Below are 20,207 nucleotides of genomic sequence, written 5' to 3'. Positions count from 1 at the left end.
CTCTACCCTAGGTGTCAAACACAATTCTCTGAATGTAATTACAAATACCTCTTGCAGATGAAACTACAAGATCAAACAGGCAATGTTTGGGCTAATGCATTTGATGAGGTTGGCATAGAACTCTTGGCTCTATCTGCAAAGGAACTATACATACTGCAATATGACTTAACAACAAAAAAAACACCTCACAACATACTTAATAAAGCTATGTTCAAGCACTATAGCTTTACAGTTTTGGTGTCTACTAACACATACAACTCTGAGCGTAGAATAAAAGTAACAATCAACAAAGTGCAAAGGCTCAATTTTGAAGTTGAGTCCAGCTATCTACTTGCAGAGATTGCCAAAATGGGTGCAATCACATGACTCTATAATGTAGGGGAAAAAATAGGATTTCTCTTTGTCTGCGTACACTATATGAAGCTCATATTTTTGTATTTACAAACAATTTGACAATATTTTGTTCCTCCACACTTTCTTGTAGTTATTTCAAACATTGAACTACTGCATATAACCACATATTACTATTGTGTTGTTTTGCATTTTGAGATGGCTTGCTCAAACCTTTAACTGATATGTTTTTTTGCCAATGAAGCCTGTCAATTGTTGTGTCTGTTTTTATTCACAACCTCTTTTTCTATGCATGCTTTTATTGTGACAATCTTCCACTTCAAAAAATACTTTATGTCAATATTAATAACATTTCATTTTGGTATCCACATATACACACAATCTTTGTTGCTATGTGCATATTTACAAAATTACATTTCAAAGAGTACCTCAAGTTGTCTACATTGTTTTAAGACTCTCTTTGAATACATATAAATATGCATCTCCCTTTTATACTATTACAATTGCAATTCTGGCTATAATTCTATGCCTTGTTTTTTATTGTTACATAATAAAATTAAACTTGAGGTTACCACTGTACAAGTTTGTCCAAATATTTTCCTTTATATATATATATCAATGTATTTCTTTGCATCTATATCTATCTCAGTCTGTGTGTGCCTAAGTATATGTGCATCTGTGTATACACAGATTAATATGTCTTCCTATATATATCTATCTACCTATGCACATATGTAACTGCATATTATATCACTCTGCACATATATGTGTATACATACATATGTATGGATGTATCTATGTGTATATATATAAAGCCCCACAATTTTAATGTCCCCACCCCACAATCTCTTCACTTTCTCCTTGCAAAAAAAAACCATTTACTAGTTTTCTTTGAAGATGATTGAAAAAAAAAACACAATCTCATTTTCCAAGAACTAACTTTTACTTCTCTTCATATACATGTGTACTGTAGTCCGTTGTCATACCTAAATAAACATTGTTCTTTCCAATTATGGTTCATTCATATCCCTTATTTAAAATTTGAATAAAAAAGCACTACAAACATATGATGCCTTTATAATTCAGCATTTCTATACTTAAACACATCTCCACAGTTTTAATCGCAATGTGCATGTCTATGGATTTTCTTTTCTATTCAAATTGCAATTCTATGTACGCTTTGTTACCACCTCTTCCATATTTACATAACAGAATTAAAGTTCAAATCATGACAATGCTAACTTCTTCGAATTAATCTTTATACGTTTACATTAATTTATTTGTGTACACACAAACACACACACACACACACACACACACACACACACACACACACACACACACATATATATATATATATATATATATATATGGATGTGGATCTGAGTATATATCCTCTATCTATGTATTTCCATATCCACATATGTAGCTATATATTGTTTTTTACTACATATATATCTATATACATACGTATGTTGCGATCCCCTTCATGTTCAGTCGACGGAGGAGGGTGGAGAACCATTGGAAGGGAAATGGGGTTCTACTGACTAAACCGTCTTCACTGCCTTTCATGCATATAGAACTGCATATTTCTGCCATCATACACTTTTGTTATATTCTACCTTGCAAGCATAGTTCACAGGACTTCTGCACTGTAAAGCTTTGTTAGATTGTACGTTCCCACCATCGTTGTTACAATTTCTAAATGGAAGAGACCGTAATAGGATTAACTACCATTTGTCCAGTTTGCCCATTGTCTAAAATGCATCCTACCATTATTGTTTTTCCTTTATCTTTGGTTTGCTTGGTTAGCCATAATGGTAAGTATTATTTTCATACAACTTTCATCTCACAATGCATTTTTTTACTGTAATAAGCATTCCACTAAAAGGTTCTTACATGGATTTTAGACACCCAAACTCAGCCTTCCAATTATAGCCCAACAAGTTTAGCTTTGCGCTGATTGTTCATGCCCATTTACATTCTACTTGCATTCTTTCATCTATAGTCTAAAATTCCATTTGCGTTATTTCATATTGGGCTAGAATTTAAACCAACTTATGAACTACAACTTTATTGCATTGTGATTGAATCTTGCCAAATAAAAAATAAGAATGGTTGCAAATTACTCAATTATAAGTTTGTTATATTGTAAGCACTTGTTGGAAAATTAACTTCCTTGTGAAATAGTGAATTACTAATTTGGTGTAGACATATGGGATTTTAGGGAAAAAAACGGAAATTAAAAACACGGTTGCCCACATCCGTGTTTGCTACCATCTATTTTCAACTTATTAGTTCTAAGAAGTCCTCAATCCCTCCGATAGGTTGTTGTTGTTTTTTATGAGCCCTACAAATTTTATAGTTTTTATTTACGTTTGCTTAAGGAATCAACATCTGTGTTGAGTGTTTTGGCAAAAAAAAAATTATTTTCTTGTTATTTAGCTTTGTTTATATATATCTTAGATTGGTTACTTTCTTCAAACATTTGGTGGTCTATATCCTGGTTTCCCACCATTATGTAATTCTTTCAGTTTTTTTAAAATCTCCCCAATCCACTGTTCACAGAGGCATTGATTTGATTGTCTTCTATCCATACTGATAACTCTGTTATATGTATTGTGCAACATCCTATGTTAAATTATTGTTGTTGCTTAATAATGGTTGTTATTATAACCTGCCCGTCAAATGGCATGAGATTGGCATTCTAAACTGCATGTATACTACCTTCTTGAAATAAATCATTGTACATATATATCTATCTCTTTGTGTACACACACACACACACACACACACACATATATGCATGTTGGTATATATACATATGTGTATATGCATATACATATATGTGTTAACATACTTATCTATCTGCATATTCACATATGTAAGTATATACTGTCCTAAACTACATATATGTGACTATTTACCTATTTATCTATATATCTATCTATGTAGGTATATATGCATGCGTGTATGTGCATATACATATATATGCTCCTCTATCTATGTATTTACATATGCACACATGTAACTATATACTATTTTACACTGCATATATATGTATATACATAGAAAAGTATGTCCATATGTCCTTCCACTTATCTAAACAACCCCATTTATATCTTCCCTTCCATAAATGCACTGTACCATTTACGTGTGCCCTTGTATACCATTTCTATTCATATAAGTATGCAACCACACCCGTATACACCCTTCCACAAACACTCTTCACCGGACTATGCCCCTTCTCATTAGGCTATCCATACAATAGAATTCCCTTCATCTTCAATTGGCGGAGGAGGGTTTAGAACCATTGGAAGGGAAGTGGGGTTCTACCGATTGAAGACTCTACACTGCATTTCAGATTCTTGCATCACAAATATGCTTCCAACCATATGTGTCGCACACTCAATATCCCTCCACCTGTTCTTTTCCCTTTATTGCTTCTCATTCTAACACACCACCATTCTTGTATTTCTCTTAGATCTCCAAAGAGCCTGCTCCACAAATATCTGATTTCAAAAAAGCTAGAAACAAAGAACAAAATAGGCTCTACTATGCAAAACATAGAGAAGAAATTTCTATAAAGCGGCGATACAAACACCTTAATCAAAACATGAATTCCAATTATTTGTAGCCATTGCCAAATCTGGTTGCAACCCACTCTACAGGTATTCCCATACCTTACATATTTCCAGGCTCATCTACAACCCATCCTTCAGATATGCTCCAGCCACATTCAACTGTGCTCACCCAGTCAGTTGCACAATATGAACAACCCTACAAGCAACCTTTGCCAATTGATCAGTAGACACATGCAACTTCTATTGCTACAATGACACCAATCTTGGAACATTTTAGATCTTCTGCATTTACACATGCATTGGCTTCTTTCCAGACAAGAATAGATGACTTGTCGCATCTACACATATGTACAATCTGCAAAGAAAAGTATGTTGGTATGCATGTCAAATTAACTCAACCTGATGTCATTTTCTCAAGATGCTATAACGAAAAGGGTGTTCATCGATTCTCTATTGCAAACAATATGGACCCTGGCGAACAACCCATGGTTTTAAAATGGCTTTCACAAGTAGAAGAAATGCTTATAGCAAGGAGTGCTCCTGTTTTGCAAGTTAGCCATGCCAGGGGTGATCAATACAAATATATAGGGCACACCATTAATTTCCCACAAGACATTTCAGAAATAGCAACTACTTTGCCATGCAAATTCCAACATTTGGAGATTGTGATTATTCGAAGGACAAATCTCGAAGGGAAACAATATGACTGTTATGTAAACAAGTTCCATGTTATGGTCGCATTGAATTACAAAATTCAACATGACCAGTACTACAGTGATGTTATCATTGACGCTGCAGTTGTTGATTTATTGCCACAAACATCTGCCGATATATCTAATTTTTTATATACCCTTCCAAATTCCTTTGATCTACATCCTCCTTCACCAACACAAGAGCCACTCTATAATGATGATGAAGTTGAATTACAGGCCACATCATCGTTCATCCCAAAGTTGCCATGTTCAACCCCTGAACTAGATGCCATTAAAAAGATATTGCACCTAGATAAGGATGATCAAAATGTTGCTGCTTGGCTTGAAATAAGTTTCTCACCCATTAATGAATACAACACTGAAGGCTTGTTTTCTATGGCTTTCCCAACATTGTTCCCAAGCGGATCTGCACTGCCACTCCAACCAAGGACAAAACATGTTCACTTGCACGAATATGCTTTGCACTTGATAAGATATCATGACCAAAGATTTGGACAACATGTTAGGTTCAGATATTATCTTTACAATCTAATTATGAGACACCGTTCCCAACAGTCAGCTTCAGTTTTCCTACGGACCAACTTAGAAGACTCCATCCAAACTACATTGCAAGCTTTGTGTGAACAGTTGCAGTCTACACCTTCCGATCAATTGCCAAACCAATTAATGTATTTTGCAGCTTCATTGCGAGGCACAAGAGCTTATTGTAATAGATCCCACAAGGATCTCACTACAATGGTACACCAATTGGGAGCACCTACATTGTTCTTCACATTGAGTGCAATTGATACAAAATGGCTAGAGCTACATAAATTGTTTCCAGCTAACTCCTCTTCAGAATTCCAATCCACAAAGAAAAAATTTATACAAAATATTTTCCACAATCCACACGCTACAACGTTGTTCTTACATTTTAGATTCACAATATTTCGTGAGGAGATTATTGACAAAGTTTTGAAATCAAAAGACCATTGGTATAGGTACGAATGGCAACATCGTGGCTCCGCACATATACATGGCTTTTTGTGGTTGTCGAATGCACCTGATATGGACAATTTAGACTGGTCTAACTATGATGTTGTGCAATCAGCTAAGTCCTTTTTTGATAGGTATGTTACAACATGGAATCCTTGCAACCAAGTTTCCCGAGACAATAGACTACACACTACTTCACTGTTTCATCCATGCATGGCTGATACAAACCAAATTCTATTTGCTAACCCTCTCTCTGATTATGAGGAACTCGTCAATGTTGTTCAGCGGCATACAAAATGCTCTACTCATACTTGCTTAAAAAAAGAGGTCGAGCCCTCCATTGTCGATATAGAGCCCCTTGGCCCGAGCAATATTTTTCAACACTGATTATTGATACTGACTGCAAGCCATGTTATCAACCAACAAGAAATGACAGTCATTTAAATATTCACAGCTCAATCATGCTGGCAATATGGCATGAAAATGTTGATTGCCAGCCTGTTTGTTCCAAAATGGTTGTTTTGCAATATATCTCCAAATATGCTTCAAAAACAGAACAAAAATCGGAAGGCTATGTTGACATGCTAAAGAAAATAGTTGCTACAACTAATACGCAAGATACCATCTTGCTAGCATACCAAAAATTCATGATGGGGATAGTTGCTGATCGAGACATCAGTGCACAGGAAACTTGCCATATGTTGCAAAAACTACCATTGATCAGTTGTAGTTGTCATTTTGTCTCCCTTAATGTTTGCAGGAAGGTCCTCCATCGTATTACTGATCAAAATGACAATGCTGAACTTTGCAAATCTTATATTTCTGCTTATATGAAAAGACCTATTGAATTGGAAAAAGTCTCGTTGATACAATCAACACAACAATTTTCATACAACAACCAACGTAAGAAGCATAAATGGCAAAAACTGCAAAAACAAGCAATTGTCAATGTTTACCCACAATTTAAAACCTCTCCAAATGAGGTTGATGACAACTTTGAATCCTATTGTTGGAGTGAGCTACTCTTGTACAAACCCTTTCGTCATATTCCAACAGATATAGGTATATCACCAGACCAAATCATTACAAATTGGAAGCTATTATACATGCATGGTTACACACGTTGGCATATTTATGGAATAGAACAAGAATGCGCAACAAAGAATGATGCAGACTCTGATGATAATGATTTCTTGCATTCACACAATGAAGACTAGTATGAATGGGAGTACCTTTCACAAATGGGCGCTTCTAACAAAATCAACATAAATGATCTCCAAATGTTGGGTAGACGCGATTACGATATTAACTTTGATCGGACTGAACCTCATCCCACTGATCCACTTCATCTTACTGCTGTTACCTTCATTTCCACAAATGAAATAAATTGCCAGCCTACCCTTCTCCAACCAGCTTCTTCTACCACTGCTACATTCCCCTTGGCGGCAAAACAAAAACTTGCACTTGACCTCATTCTTACCCATTATGCATCTCATCAACCCATACCACCTCTCTGTATGATTATACAATGGACTGTAGGCACTGACAAATCATATTTGATACAATGCATTGGAAACAGACTTAACCTTTCCGCAAATCTAGAGCACAATCCTTTACTTGTACTTGCCCCAACCGGAGTTTCTGCATATAATATCCAAGCAACAACAATCCATGCTGCCCTGCACACCCCCCTTAGAGATATGCAACCTTTGACAGGACAATCTTTGACGTTCTTCCAAGAACAATACAAAGAATTACAATATATACTAATTGATGAGATGAGCTTTTTGGGTCCTAAATTGCTTTTGAGAATTGACAATAGATTGCGTCAGGCATTCCCTCACTAGCAACACGAACCATTTGGAGGTATCTCAATGAGCCTTGTAGGGGACCTTGACCAACTACCTCCTGTAATGGATAAGCCTTTGTATGCATCACATTCTACAACCCTTGCATTATGGCGCTCCTTCCAAACTGTGGTTACCTTAGATACAAGTTTCCGACAACAAGGTGCCTCATATATCCAACAACAATTTTGTGCAATCTTGCAGAACATTAGAAATGCCAATGCGCTCCAAACAAATTGGGAAGCTCTTATGTCTCGATCCTCTAGTAAACTAGTTGATGATCATAACAAACACTTTGACAGTTCAATTCATTTATTTGCAACAAATGCATCAGCCAAACACACAATACTAAAATGTTAAAACAATTGCACTTGCCTATTGCACGATGTCTCACCCAAGTTCCAAGGCAAACGAAAATTGCATATGATAATGATGAGCAGCTCCCTTCAGAAATACTCCTCTCCGTGAATGAACAAGTAATGTTAATTGCTAATCTATGGATACAAGTTGGTTTGGTCAATGGCTCATTAGGACAAATCAAATCCATTGTCTATGATACAAATTCTAAACCTCCTGACTTCCCAAAGTACATGGTCGTTGAGTTCAAAAATTATATAGGACCTCATTGAGACAATGCAAATCCAAAGTTTGTGCCTATACCTCCTATTACTCGAGGTAGCCGCACTCAACTCCCCATTTCAATGGCTTGGGCTCTTACTATTTACAAATCCCAAGGCCTCACTTTGGACAAAGCAATAGACGATATTGGAAAGACAGAAAAACAAGGGCTGACCTTCACTGCACTGTCACAAGTGAAATCTCTTCATGATCTAAGAATAGACCCGCCTTTCACTTTTGGAAGGTACTCAAAATTACAAAGCAATGCTTATACAACTATCAGAAAGAAAGAAGAAAATAGATTGGTTGCTCTCTCCAATCAGATTTCTACATCACCCCCCAGCCAACAACTCTAATCAACAACAACATCAGGTATGCCACTCCACACTTTCACTTCCACTCCTCCCTTTTCCTTTTAAATTTCTACAGTCTCTTCATTTTTACTATGCATCTCATTAATAATGTGGCTTCTTTTCTTGCAGGGTCCATCTTAATTATTGTCTCACTACTTTTCTTCATCCACCTGCAATTTCTGCACACAACAACATTCAACCTTTGCCTCCTCTTATCAGGTATGCCAACAATTTTCTATGTTGTCATTCTCTTTGCATACTCGTTCCACATTTAACAATTACACCATCCAATTTCCCTATAATGTCTCCAAAAAAGGTATAGCTATCTATTTCTGTTAGGCTGTCCATTCTGGTTAAATATCCATTTGACGATTTTTAGTTTAGTCTTCATTTCAACTGTAAGAAATAGTTTAATACAAAGTGTTCATCATTACCTTTCCCTGTACTGGGTAACTAAGTTGCAACATTATACTCCTCCTCTGCCACTCCTTTTGGTTGCAGCAAAAATAAGGTATGCTAAATTTTAAAGTTTTTTCCTTATAAAGATGTTGTATCAGTTATTCTAATCTCTACAAATACTGTAAGTATATTCCTTACTATTTTTTTCAGATCCAACCAATTTCTCTCTTACGTTGTAGAATGTCTCACCAATGATCTTTAACCTCGTCTGTTTGCTATTATAGAGACGAGCTAAACAAACAGATTCAAGCTGCTCCATGTATACAATGCAACTAAAAAAACACAGCAAGTAATGGGATTCAAACCTATATCATCACTAATCTTCCTCTATTCATTTATATGTTCACTACCTCAGCATTGTTATCAATTCAGCTTGGCTTTCACATGCTCGTTTTCAAAAACAACACACCTTGTTTACAATCAATGTTTTTCCAATAATGTAGCATTTCTACATCTCTAATTTTCTACTCTTTTACAATATTAAACTTGTCTTCCATGCACCAAATAAACATTGTAATTCAACCACCAATGTAGAAGCAAAACAAAACAAAACAAACACGTGGAAGCTATTCAGTTTTATAAGTTAACTTACCATCAAACTATAAATATAATTAATTGGAGAGCAACAAAGTTACCTTCAAATTTGTAAGTTCAACCTACCTTTTCCCTACACATTTTCAAAAACTGCATTGTCTCTTTACAATCAATGTTTTTCTAATAATGAACCCCTTCTACATCGCTAATTTTCTACTTTTTGGGAGTATTAAAGTTCTCATCCATGCAACAATCAAGGTTCTAATTCAACCACCATTGTAGAAGGAAAATAAAAGGGAACAAAGATGTCCAAGCTCTTCACTTTCGTAAGTATATAACTCCCTAATTTCAGGTTGTGCAGTTTAAATTGCACACTTAGATTGCTTGCATTGTTTGGCTTCTTTTCTTATACAAATAGGCATTGCTCATTCCACAAAACAGTTACTTCTATATATATTCTTATATTATTACTCCAGAGTTTTTAGTGATTTCCTACCTTCACACGTTGTATGGTTTGAACTGCATAGCTGGACCAACTACCCTCGCCATATCCATGTGCTTTGCTTTTCACAATTGCCTTGCCAATATGGATAAATATGTTTACTTTCAAATAATTTTTTAATATGTTCTTTCTACCAGATAGGTTCAACTTGCAGCCATCTCCACCACAACAAACCAGACTTCCACCACCCATTCCTCACCACAAACAAAAGAAAGGTAACGACAACCTTTCCTCTCTCTTTGCACTTCAACTTTCAATAATTTACCACAAATAAAACATTTTATTTATATCTTTCGCTCACTTCATTTTGTTTCTTCCCCCTGCAAGCTTTAATCTTCAAATCTCATCATCTTCCTGTTATTGATTACACATCGGACGGATTGCTCTTCATATGTTCTTCAAGATATACTTGTCAGCCTCTTGTAAATATTTACAAAATATAATTCAAATCATCAACAACATTATTGTTCCCAAACTATGTTCCTCCTTGTCTTTTCCACAATTATACATTGAATTTCCTCATTTTAATTGTTATTTACAATTTCTCTACTCCCTTCAAAAGAAGCTCCCGCATTTCAGCAGCCCCTATCGGCGACTTGTTGCAAGCACTTCTCCTGCAACTGCTAGTTTTAATTTATTTTAAGTTACTTTATTTTACTTTAAAATAATATTATTAGTATTATAATAATAATATAATTTTTACAATAATAATATTTTAGCTATTATAATATTAATATTTTTTTTTTATTGGTAAATATTTTTTTATTCTATTGCTTCGGAGATTTCAAAATACAAAATTTGCAGTCATTCACCATGCATAACTGCAGAAAAGTAGAAACCCATACTACCCATAGTCCAAACTTGTAAATTACCCTACCCTACAACTTATATCAACAAACGAATAACTAGTTCTTTGCTGGTTATCCAAACCAAATGTTCCAGTAGTAATAAAAGTTTTGGAATTAAAACTAATAGATGAAATCATTTGGAAGCAAATTTAAAAAAACTGGCCGATAGGCCGCTCACTCACTATCCCCCTGGGCTGCCTCCTTCCTTCCCTCCTCGGAGGTCGATGCTTTCCCTTTTTCCGCTTCAGCTTTCATTTTTGGAATGCAGTCTAGGCACCCGAAGTCAGGGTTGCCCTCCAAGCTTGCCAGTAGCTGTATGGCCCTTCCTTCTTCAAGTCTATCTCTCAATTCCCTACCAACATCCATCCTTGCCACCACATGTAGAGCCTTCAGGACTTCATCCACTCTAGTTAATTTCACAAAGAGTTTCATCGCTTCCCACCCTACACGAGCACGTTTACGACACTGGTATTTGATTTCATCCTTCGGGCCACGAACAAAAGGAAGCAATTCCTCCTGGTCGTCCCCTTCCTTGATTCGAATGCCAACTCGCTGTACCACCCATTCCAAGATTGAATCTAGGTTAATCAAAAACTCCCCATCGATCAATTTGATCAATGTGAGTTTTACCTTTTCCACCTCCGGTTCGAACTCACAGGCCCACGCCAGAAGCAGAGAGTATACCTCCATGTTAGTTCGATATCGGTGACGGATATAAGCCACCTCCTCCGCAAGCATGAGTCGAGCTGCCGCCCACAACTTCTCCTCCTTAAACTAGAACAGTCCTTGCATTTGTTTATCTGATACTTTGCCCAAAAAGGGCACCAACTTCTTGTCTGTTTGCAGCGTATTAAAATAATTTTTTTAATTAAATTAGGTCATCGTCATTAATTTAATAAGTTGTTACTTATAAGATAATTAAATAATATTACAATTTATCTTACTATTTTTAATACAATTTCATTTCTCAAAATCAAAATTAAATTTAAATTACACCATATAATTTTAACCCACAATATATATAATTGAAGGTTACAATTATAATTCAAATTACATTGACTATTTCTATTTTACTTTCACTTCCATAGAGCTTTACTAATAGATTAATAATCAACTAATTCAAACAACAATTATTATTAGATAATAATTAAAAAAATTAATATCTTAGATATGGTACTTGTTGAATAATGTTTTTATCTTGTCATGATTTGATTTGATATTAAGTGATTCTTCATGAATTTTTTTTTCCTAGATTATTTATTTACTACTAAAATGTGAAATTTTTGTCTAAATTTTTTATAACCTTCGTGTTTAAATACATCTATATAAAAAATCATAAATGTATTATTAATTATTATAAATATACGCACTTCATTTTAGTTTATAACTATTTAAGAAATATTTAATTTTAATTTATTTATAGCTATTTTATTTTACTTTACAACTATTTGAAAATAATTTATTTTGTAAAATGAAATAATTTAAAAATAAAAAAATAATTAATTTTTAAATGAAATTCCTTCTATTTGAAGAAATATATAATATATTATTATATATAATAAAGTAATTTTAATTATATCTATGACTTGATGTAGATTATGATGAGAAATCTTCAATGACTAAGACCTAAGAGTTTGAGCTTGGTCTAGGATAGAACCACACCTATGATTTGGTTAAGTTCATGTGGTTCTATTCATTTTAAAAATATATATTTGTAATAATTGTTTAGCTAATGTATAGTTAAAGAATCTGATTAGAAATTATCATGCGAGTGTTGAAGTGTGAAACTTATTTTATACTTAATCAAACCTTTAGGTTAAGTTAATAATATTGAAAAGAGGTAGTAAAGGCAATTAATTTATCATGATCAAACCTCTAGGTTAAGTTAATAATATTGAAAAGAGGTAGTAGAGGCAATTAATTTATCACGGAGTGTTGTTTGACTTTGATACAAGCATATGTGTAACTATATTTGATAGATGTCTTTGTTGAGATTCTATTGCAAAGTTCACAATTAATATCAATTTGATTTAAATAACTCAAGTTGGATGTTAATAGATGAAGATTGATGTATAATTCTTGTGAGAGGATAAATGATTGTGTTACTTTATGGTATATTATCCTCTTAATTCTTGTTGTGAAAAAAATAATTGTATTATTCATTTAAATGACACGCAATTTAAATGTTTTAGACTTACATCAACATAATCTAAAAAAAATTAGCTTTCGAAAGCAAGAATTTGAATTTTGAAAACTAGGGGCCAAATCATGCATATGATCCAACCTTTAGACATAATCATAGTTATGATTTCATCCATGATGAAAAAATTGATATAAATTGAATTATGAACAAAGGTATATTACATATATGAATGTTAAGTTCAAGCTTGAGGTTAATAAACATGTCAAAACAACCAAATTATGTATTATAATTATGAGACTTTTCTCCTTTACACTAGAGGAGAGGATCTAATCAACTTGCATGCTAACTTTGCACCTTCAAGCTTTTAAATGGTAAGTCAATTTTTCACAAATTTTTTTACTATACCTCCATTGGCAAGTTGTGTGTTTGAAGCTATCCTTTGCAATCAAGTCATCAATGATGTAACCACATCAACTATGTCTTTGTTGAGTTGTCCAACAACACCCAAATGAAAACTAGACAAAAACATGTGCATCAGTGATATGTTATTACACATCTTAATATCTTATGTGTCATTATATGATTGGTTGTTTCTTTGATATGACTTATGAGAAACGATTCTTTATGTGTATTTTTTAATAAACAATCTTTGTTCTAATGTAAAAGTTAAAAAAAAAAAAAAAAGGCCCCTTGCTACATATAAACAACGATTATTAAAACTAGATAAAAGTTGTGCCTCTCTCTATTAAACGAAATAAATTAATTAGAAAATATTAAATGAATAAATAAATTGTTTTTAAGATCTTTGTAAAATTAAAAAAAATTATAAGACCAAAACTAACCTCAAAAAGATATATCACAAGTTGAATAGTTTTGAATGAGTCTACCAAGATTCAAATCTTATTGAGTGAGAGACCCCAATATCACAAAAGACGAGACAAGGATAGTACCTTGGACTAATTTGATAGAATGTATACACCTCAATCCTTAAGTCTTCACTAAGAACTTTTAACCTATAACTCATATTCAATACTGAATAATTAAAACAATTATGAATTTGATATAATGAACTAATGAATCAATTACATTATAGAGACATTACAGATTGACTAGCACACGTGTTAGTCGAGCGTTTTATACCGTCGATTTTGTAATAAACGACTATGATTGACTAATGCATTGCTATCATGCTATACGAAAGATCCGTTTATTAGCTGCGGCCGAAGAATAGATCCCAAAAAATCTTGTGGTTGGAAGAGGCCTTTTAAATATTTAAAACCAGGCAGGCCGTATATAGCAGAGATATTTTAGGAGCAGAATCAAAACACAGCCTCTCATTTGGAGTAGAAGAAATATATGGTGCCGACATGTCCTCACCCTATGGCTTCACCACTCTTCCATCTCTGAGATATTCCCACACGCTGTCACGCAATTTCGGGGATTAAGGAAAGCCACACAAAATGTGGAATTTGTGCTTTTAGTGACATCTGTTTTCACACCAGATCTGTCAATGTACGATACATTTGGTACCAAGTTCATAATTTTCTTTCCATTTCCTCCACCTGCTCAATTCCTAGCCACACCAATTGGGTTTCTCAAATATTTACTCAACGAGGACACACGATTTCTTCATCCTTAAGCCTTGAAATTCATTCCACAGGCCCCCTTTACTGCAAAAATCCCTGCGCAGGGAGGCCCGGTTTCGATGGCGGTGGGGAGAAAGAACAGGAGGCGATGCGAGCTGTGCAGTAAAGAAAGCGCTTTGCGCTGCGAGGCAGACTCTGCAAATCTGAGCTGGGAATGCGATGCGAATGTGCATTCAGCAAATTTCTGTGTTGCAAGGCATTTGAGTATTGTTCTGTGTTGCCGATGCCATGGACAACCCCGCACGGCCATTTGCGGGGCTTGCCTGAGAGCGGAGTTCAGCCTGTGCAGGGCCTGCTCAGAATGGAGCGATTCAAAACAAAATGCGGACATGAAAGTGCTTTCAGTCCTGAAAAGGTGATACAGAGCACTGAATCTGGGTAGCCCTTCTAGGGTTTCTTTAGCCATGAATTTGGTTGAAAAAGGGCGGGTGAAACAGGGGAACTTGTTTAGGCAGAAAATAAGGATTTATCTCGCTGCTGCGCTCTGGTCCGCTGCGACAGTCTGTATTAGTAGTCTTGTTGGCTTCTTTTGCAAGTATGTGGTTATATGGAATATTGTAGGATAAGTGTTGTGTGTAGTGGGGAGTTTTTGTTTTTCATATTAGAATAAAAGTGGGTATCTAGTCGAGTCATTACACAACAATTTATAGGTAGGTAAAGTATTTGATGTCTAGTCAATAGATGAGCTGACATGTACTAATGGTGGTTTCGAGATAGGTTGAATAATAGTTTGAGATCGATAGATTCTTAAATGTTGAATGCATTGTATAAATGTACATGAATTGGTGATTTATAGGTAGGTTGAATAATAGTTTGAGATCAAAACTCTTACAAGTTGAAAGCATTCTACGGGCTTACATGATTTAGTGATTCAGAGGTAGAATGAATAATGGTTTGAGATCAATAGACTCTTACAAATTGAATGCATTCTATGGGCTTACATGAATTAGTAATTTAAAGGTAGATTGAATAATAGTTTGAGTTCAATAGACTCTTACAAGTTGAATGCATTCTATGAGCTTGCATGAATTAGTGATTTAGACGTAGCTTAAATAATAGTTTGAGATTGCTAGGCTTTTACAAGTTGAACACGTTCTAATGTAACTTGGTACATGAAGATCATTGTTGTTTGGGTTGACCTTGACCCTAGGGTTTGTTTTGTACTAGGTGCAATTATGATCAGTTGAGTTTGTTACTTCAACAAAATAATCGATTGATTCTAAGCTTGATAGCCAAATATCTTGGTGTAGTTAAAGTTGAGTTTGTCAAAATGAGAATTGCAACAATTTTGATTTTTTATTGATATAATGTATCGTGTCATTTTAAAATGTTATATAAATACAATATGTGTCCAATTCGTAATTGATTGATTGATTTTAAGTTTAATATGCAGTTAAATTTGAGTTTGTCAAAATGAGAATTGCAACTATTTTAACTCTTTATCGATGTAATGTATCATGTCATTTTATTATGTTATATAAATACAAAATTGAGAATCAATGAACCTAAAAAATTAAATCAATTAAATCATGAGTGCATTGGATGATAAACTAATATAGATATCTTAAATATATCTCAAAATAAAAAGAGAAACAACTTAATATTTTATAATTTTCTAAAAGTTTATCCTACTTTACATCAAAATTATTACACAATTAATATTTTTAATCTATATTGGGGTATGTGCACCAAGTTGTGGTACCAAAAGGGGGTCTTAAGATGCCACTTTTTTTCTGAAATCAACAAAGTTTGAACTTCAACGACAAATTGAAGATAGTTACACTCCAAATTTGAAGATGCAACGAAAACAAGAGTCAGAGTGCTTCGAGTCTACTTTCTAAACTACTAAATTTTTTTTAAAATGGTGGAGATTAAGGGCTTCAAAAAGGGGGGCCACAAAAAGTGGTCCTGTATTTATGCAAAAAACTTAACATAGCGTCTATTGTAGCCCCCCTAAAATGTTAACTTTTTTTTTTGAATTTTTAAAATCGCTTCAGTGAGAAATTAGCTAACACCTTGTAGTTTATGCCCGAATTTTCAGCTAATTTTTAACGAGTATATGATTTTTTACTAATTTTCGAAGTGGACACATCCTGAAAAATAGAAATTTGAGCGTGCTCCCCCCTAAAATCATTGAAAACAAATAAAAAATTAAAACTTTTTTAAAAAAAATTGTGTAGAATGGAGTCTGGTTTCTAAAAATGTAATTTTTTTCAAAATCTGATGAACGTGTAAAAATCTATACCCAAAATAGTGCATGTTGGTTTTTGACAGAAAATGGACACACTAACAAAAGAAATTATAGATGAAAGACATAACGAAATCAAAATTTGAAATAAATTACATTTTTGGATAGCTAAGAGGGAGCTCAAGATTATCACGATATTTTTTTTTAACTTCATTGAAACACGTGCAAACCTGATGGAGAGCATGACCAAAAATATGTCAAAATTTTCAATGTTCTGACAAAAACACGTCTCTAGCCTGAAATGGTCGTCCAAACCTTTGGGTTGGATGCCCAAGGCAAATCTAAACCATAGGTTTGGTGTTTCCCAAAGCGGGCCATTTGGCGCTCGTTGAATATGGTGAGCGCCCTATTTAGCATGTGCCAAATGTGATGAATGGATATTCCATTTGGCGCGCACCAAATGTGGTCCATATTCCACATTTGGCACATGCCAAATAAGGATGAAGAGGGAGATAGCTCGAGGGATAGTAGAATAAAGGAATTGTGAGAGCTAGAAAGGGGAGGGACAAAAAAGAGTATGCATCTATAAGAATGAAGAGCTCGAGAAGAGGTAAGGGGAGAGAGAGAATATGAGATCTAGTTCATAGAGAGAGATGGAACTATGAGGGAAGGGAGATAAAGAAGGGAGAGGTGAGATGGGGGTTCTATGTACACATTTGGCACTCCCCCTATTTGGCGCGTGCCAAATGTGGAATAGATACAGACTCTTCTTTATCCCTACCCTCTCTAGCTCTCACCTCTTTCCCTCGGTTTTTTCCTCACTCCCTCCTCTCTCTAGGTCCTAAGGGGCATAGGACACCATATGACCCCTTAGGACACAAAATGACCCCTAACGACACCTAAGGGGTCATATGGTGTCCTAAGGGGTCATAGGACACCATATGACCTCTTAGGTTACCATAGGACCCATAACAACACCATAGGTTACCATACGACCCATAACAACACCTAAGGGGTCATATGGTGTCCTATGGCCCCATAGGACACCATATGACCCCTTAGGTATCCATATGACCCATAAAGACACCATATTGTGTCCTAAGGGGTCATATGGTGTCCTAAGAGGGACACCATATGACCCCTTAGGACACCATACAACCCATAACGACACCATATTGTGTCCTAAGGGATCATAAGACACCATATGACCCCTTAGGACACCATATGACCCAAAACAACACCGTATTCTGTCCTAGGGGGTCATATGGTGTCCTAGGGGTCATAGGACACCATATGACCCCTTACGACACCATACGCCCATAACGACACCATATTGTGTCCTAGGGGGTCATATGGTGTCCTAAGGGGTCATATGACACCATATGACCCCTTACGACACCATACTACCCATAACGACACATAAGGGGTCATATGGTGTCCCATGGCCCCATAGGACACCATATGACCCCTTAGGTGTCCATACGGTGTCGTTATGGGTCGTATGGTGTCCTAAGGGGTCATAAGACACCATATGACCCCTTAGGACACCATACAACCCATAACGACACCGTATTATGTCCTAGGGGTCATATGGTGTCTTAAGGGGTCATAGGACACCATATAACCCCTTACGACGCCATACTACCCATAACGACACATAAGGGGTCATTTGGTGTCCTATGGCCCCATAGGACACCGTATGACCCCTTAGTTGTCCATATGGTGTCGTTATGGGTCGTATGGTGTCCTAAAGGGTCATATGGTGTCTTAAGGGGTCATAAGACACCATATGATCCCTTAGGACACCATATGACCCATAACGACACCGTATTGTGTCCTATGGGGTCATATGGTGTCCTAGGGGTCAGAGGACACCATACGACCCATAAAGACACCATATTGTGTCCTAGGGGGTCATATGGTGTCCTAAGGTGTCATAGGACACCATATGACCCCTTACGACAGCATACTACCCATAACGATACAGAAGGGGTCATATGGTGTCCTATGGCCCCATAGGACACCATATGACCCCTTAGGTGTCCATTCGGTGTCGTTATGGGTCGTATGGTGTCCTAAGGGGTCATATGGTGTCCTAAGGGGTCATAAGACACCATATGACCCCTTAGGACACTATACGATCCATAACGACACTGTATTGTGTCCTAGGGGGTCATATGGTGTCCTAAGGGTCATAGGACACCATATGACCCCTTACGACACCATATGACCCATAACGACATCTAAGGGGTCATATGGTGTCCTATGGCCCCATAGGACACCATATGACCCCTTAGGTGTCCATACGACCCATAAAGACACCATATTGTGTCCTAAGGGGTCATATGGTGTCCTAAGGGGTCATAGGACACCATATGACCCCTTAGGACACCATACGACCCATAACAACACCGTATTGTGTTCTATGGGGTCATATGGTGTCCTAAGGGGTCATAGGACACCATATGACCCCTTAGGACACCATATGACCCCCTAGGACACCGTATTGTGTCCTAGGGGGTCATATGGTGTCGTAAGGGGTCATAGGACACCATATGACCCCTTAGGAAACCATACGACCCATAATGACACCATATTGTGTCCTAAGGGGTCATATGGTGCCCTAAGGGGTCATAGGACACCATATGACCCCTTACAACACCATACGACCCATAATGACACCTAAGGGGTCATATGGTGTCCTATGGCCCCATAGGACACCTAAGGGGTCATATGGTGTCCATACGACCCATAACGACACCATATTGTGTCCTAAGGGGTCATATGGTGTCCTAAGTGGTCATAGGACACCATATGACCCCTTAGGACACTATACAACCCATAACGACACCTAAGGGATCATATGGTGTCCTAAGACACCATATTATGTCCTAAAGAGTCATATGGTTTAATTTTTATGGTCGTGGCTATCAAATTATAGGGTATAGAGTAGAAATTTATCAAAGGTTAAAAAATTTCAATGGAAGTCATTTGGCTAGCGGCATATTTGGCGCTAGCCAAATGAGCTTCACAAAAAAAAGGTTATAGGGTAGAAAGTAGAAATTTATCAAAGGTAAAAAATATCAATGGAAGTCGTTTGGCTAGCACCATATTTGACGCTAGCCAAATGAGCTGCACTAAAAAATGGTTATATGGGACCCTTGACTCATGATCCAAGCCCACATTCTCTCATTTTGTCTTCTTTCTGCGCATGATCAGACAAAAAAATGCTTTTTGCATGTTGTTGACATTTTATGCAAGGTTATTTTATACATTCCATTAGCTCTCCACCACCTGCGCTAGCCAAATGAGCTTCACAAAAAAAAGGTTATAGGGTAGAAAGTAGAAATTTATCAAAGGTAAAAAATATCAATGGAAGTCGTTTGGCTAGCACCATATTTGACGCTAGCCAAATGAGCTGCACTAAAAAATGGTTATATGGGACC

General features: G+C 36.0%; 1 protein-coding gene across 1 annotated transcript; it reads left to right on the top strand.

The window, feature by feature from the left end:
* Positions 1 to 4,399: 4,399 nt before the first annotated feature.
* LOC131047921 (uncharacterized) lies at positions 4,400 to 6,010 on the top strand. Its single transcript, XM_057981739.2, has one exon. It carries the CDS (start codon positions 4,400 to 4,402, stop codon positions 6,008 to 6,010), a length of 1,611 nt encoding a protein of 536 aa, XP_057837722.2.
* The last annotated feature ends 14,197 nt before the right edge of the window (positions 6,011 to 20,207 follow it).

Source organism: Cryptomeria japonica, chromosome 3, assembly GCF_030272615.1.
Source record: "Cryptomeria japonica chromosome 3, Sugi_1.0, whole genome shotgun sequence".
Classification (NCBI taxonomy): domain Eukaryota; kingdom Viridiplantae; phylum Streptophyta; class Pinopsida; order Cupressales; family Cupressaceae; genus Cryptomeria; species Cryptomeria japonica.
This window is presented reverse-complemented; position numbering and strand designations above follow the sequence as displayed.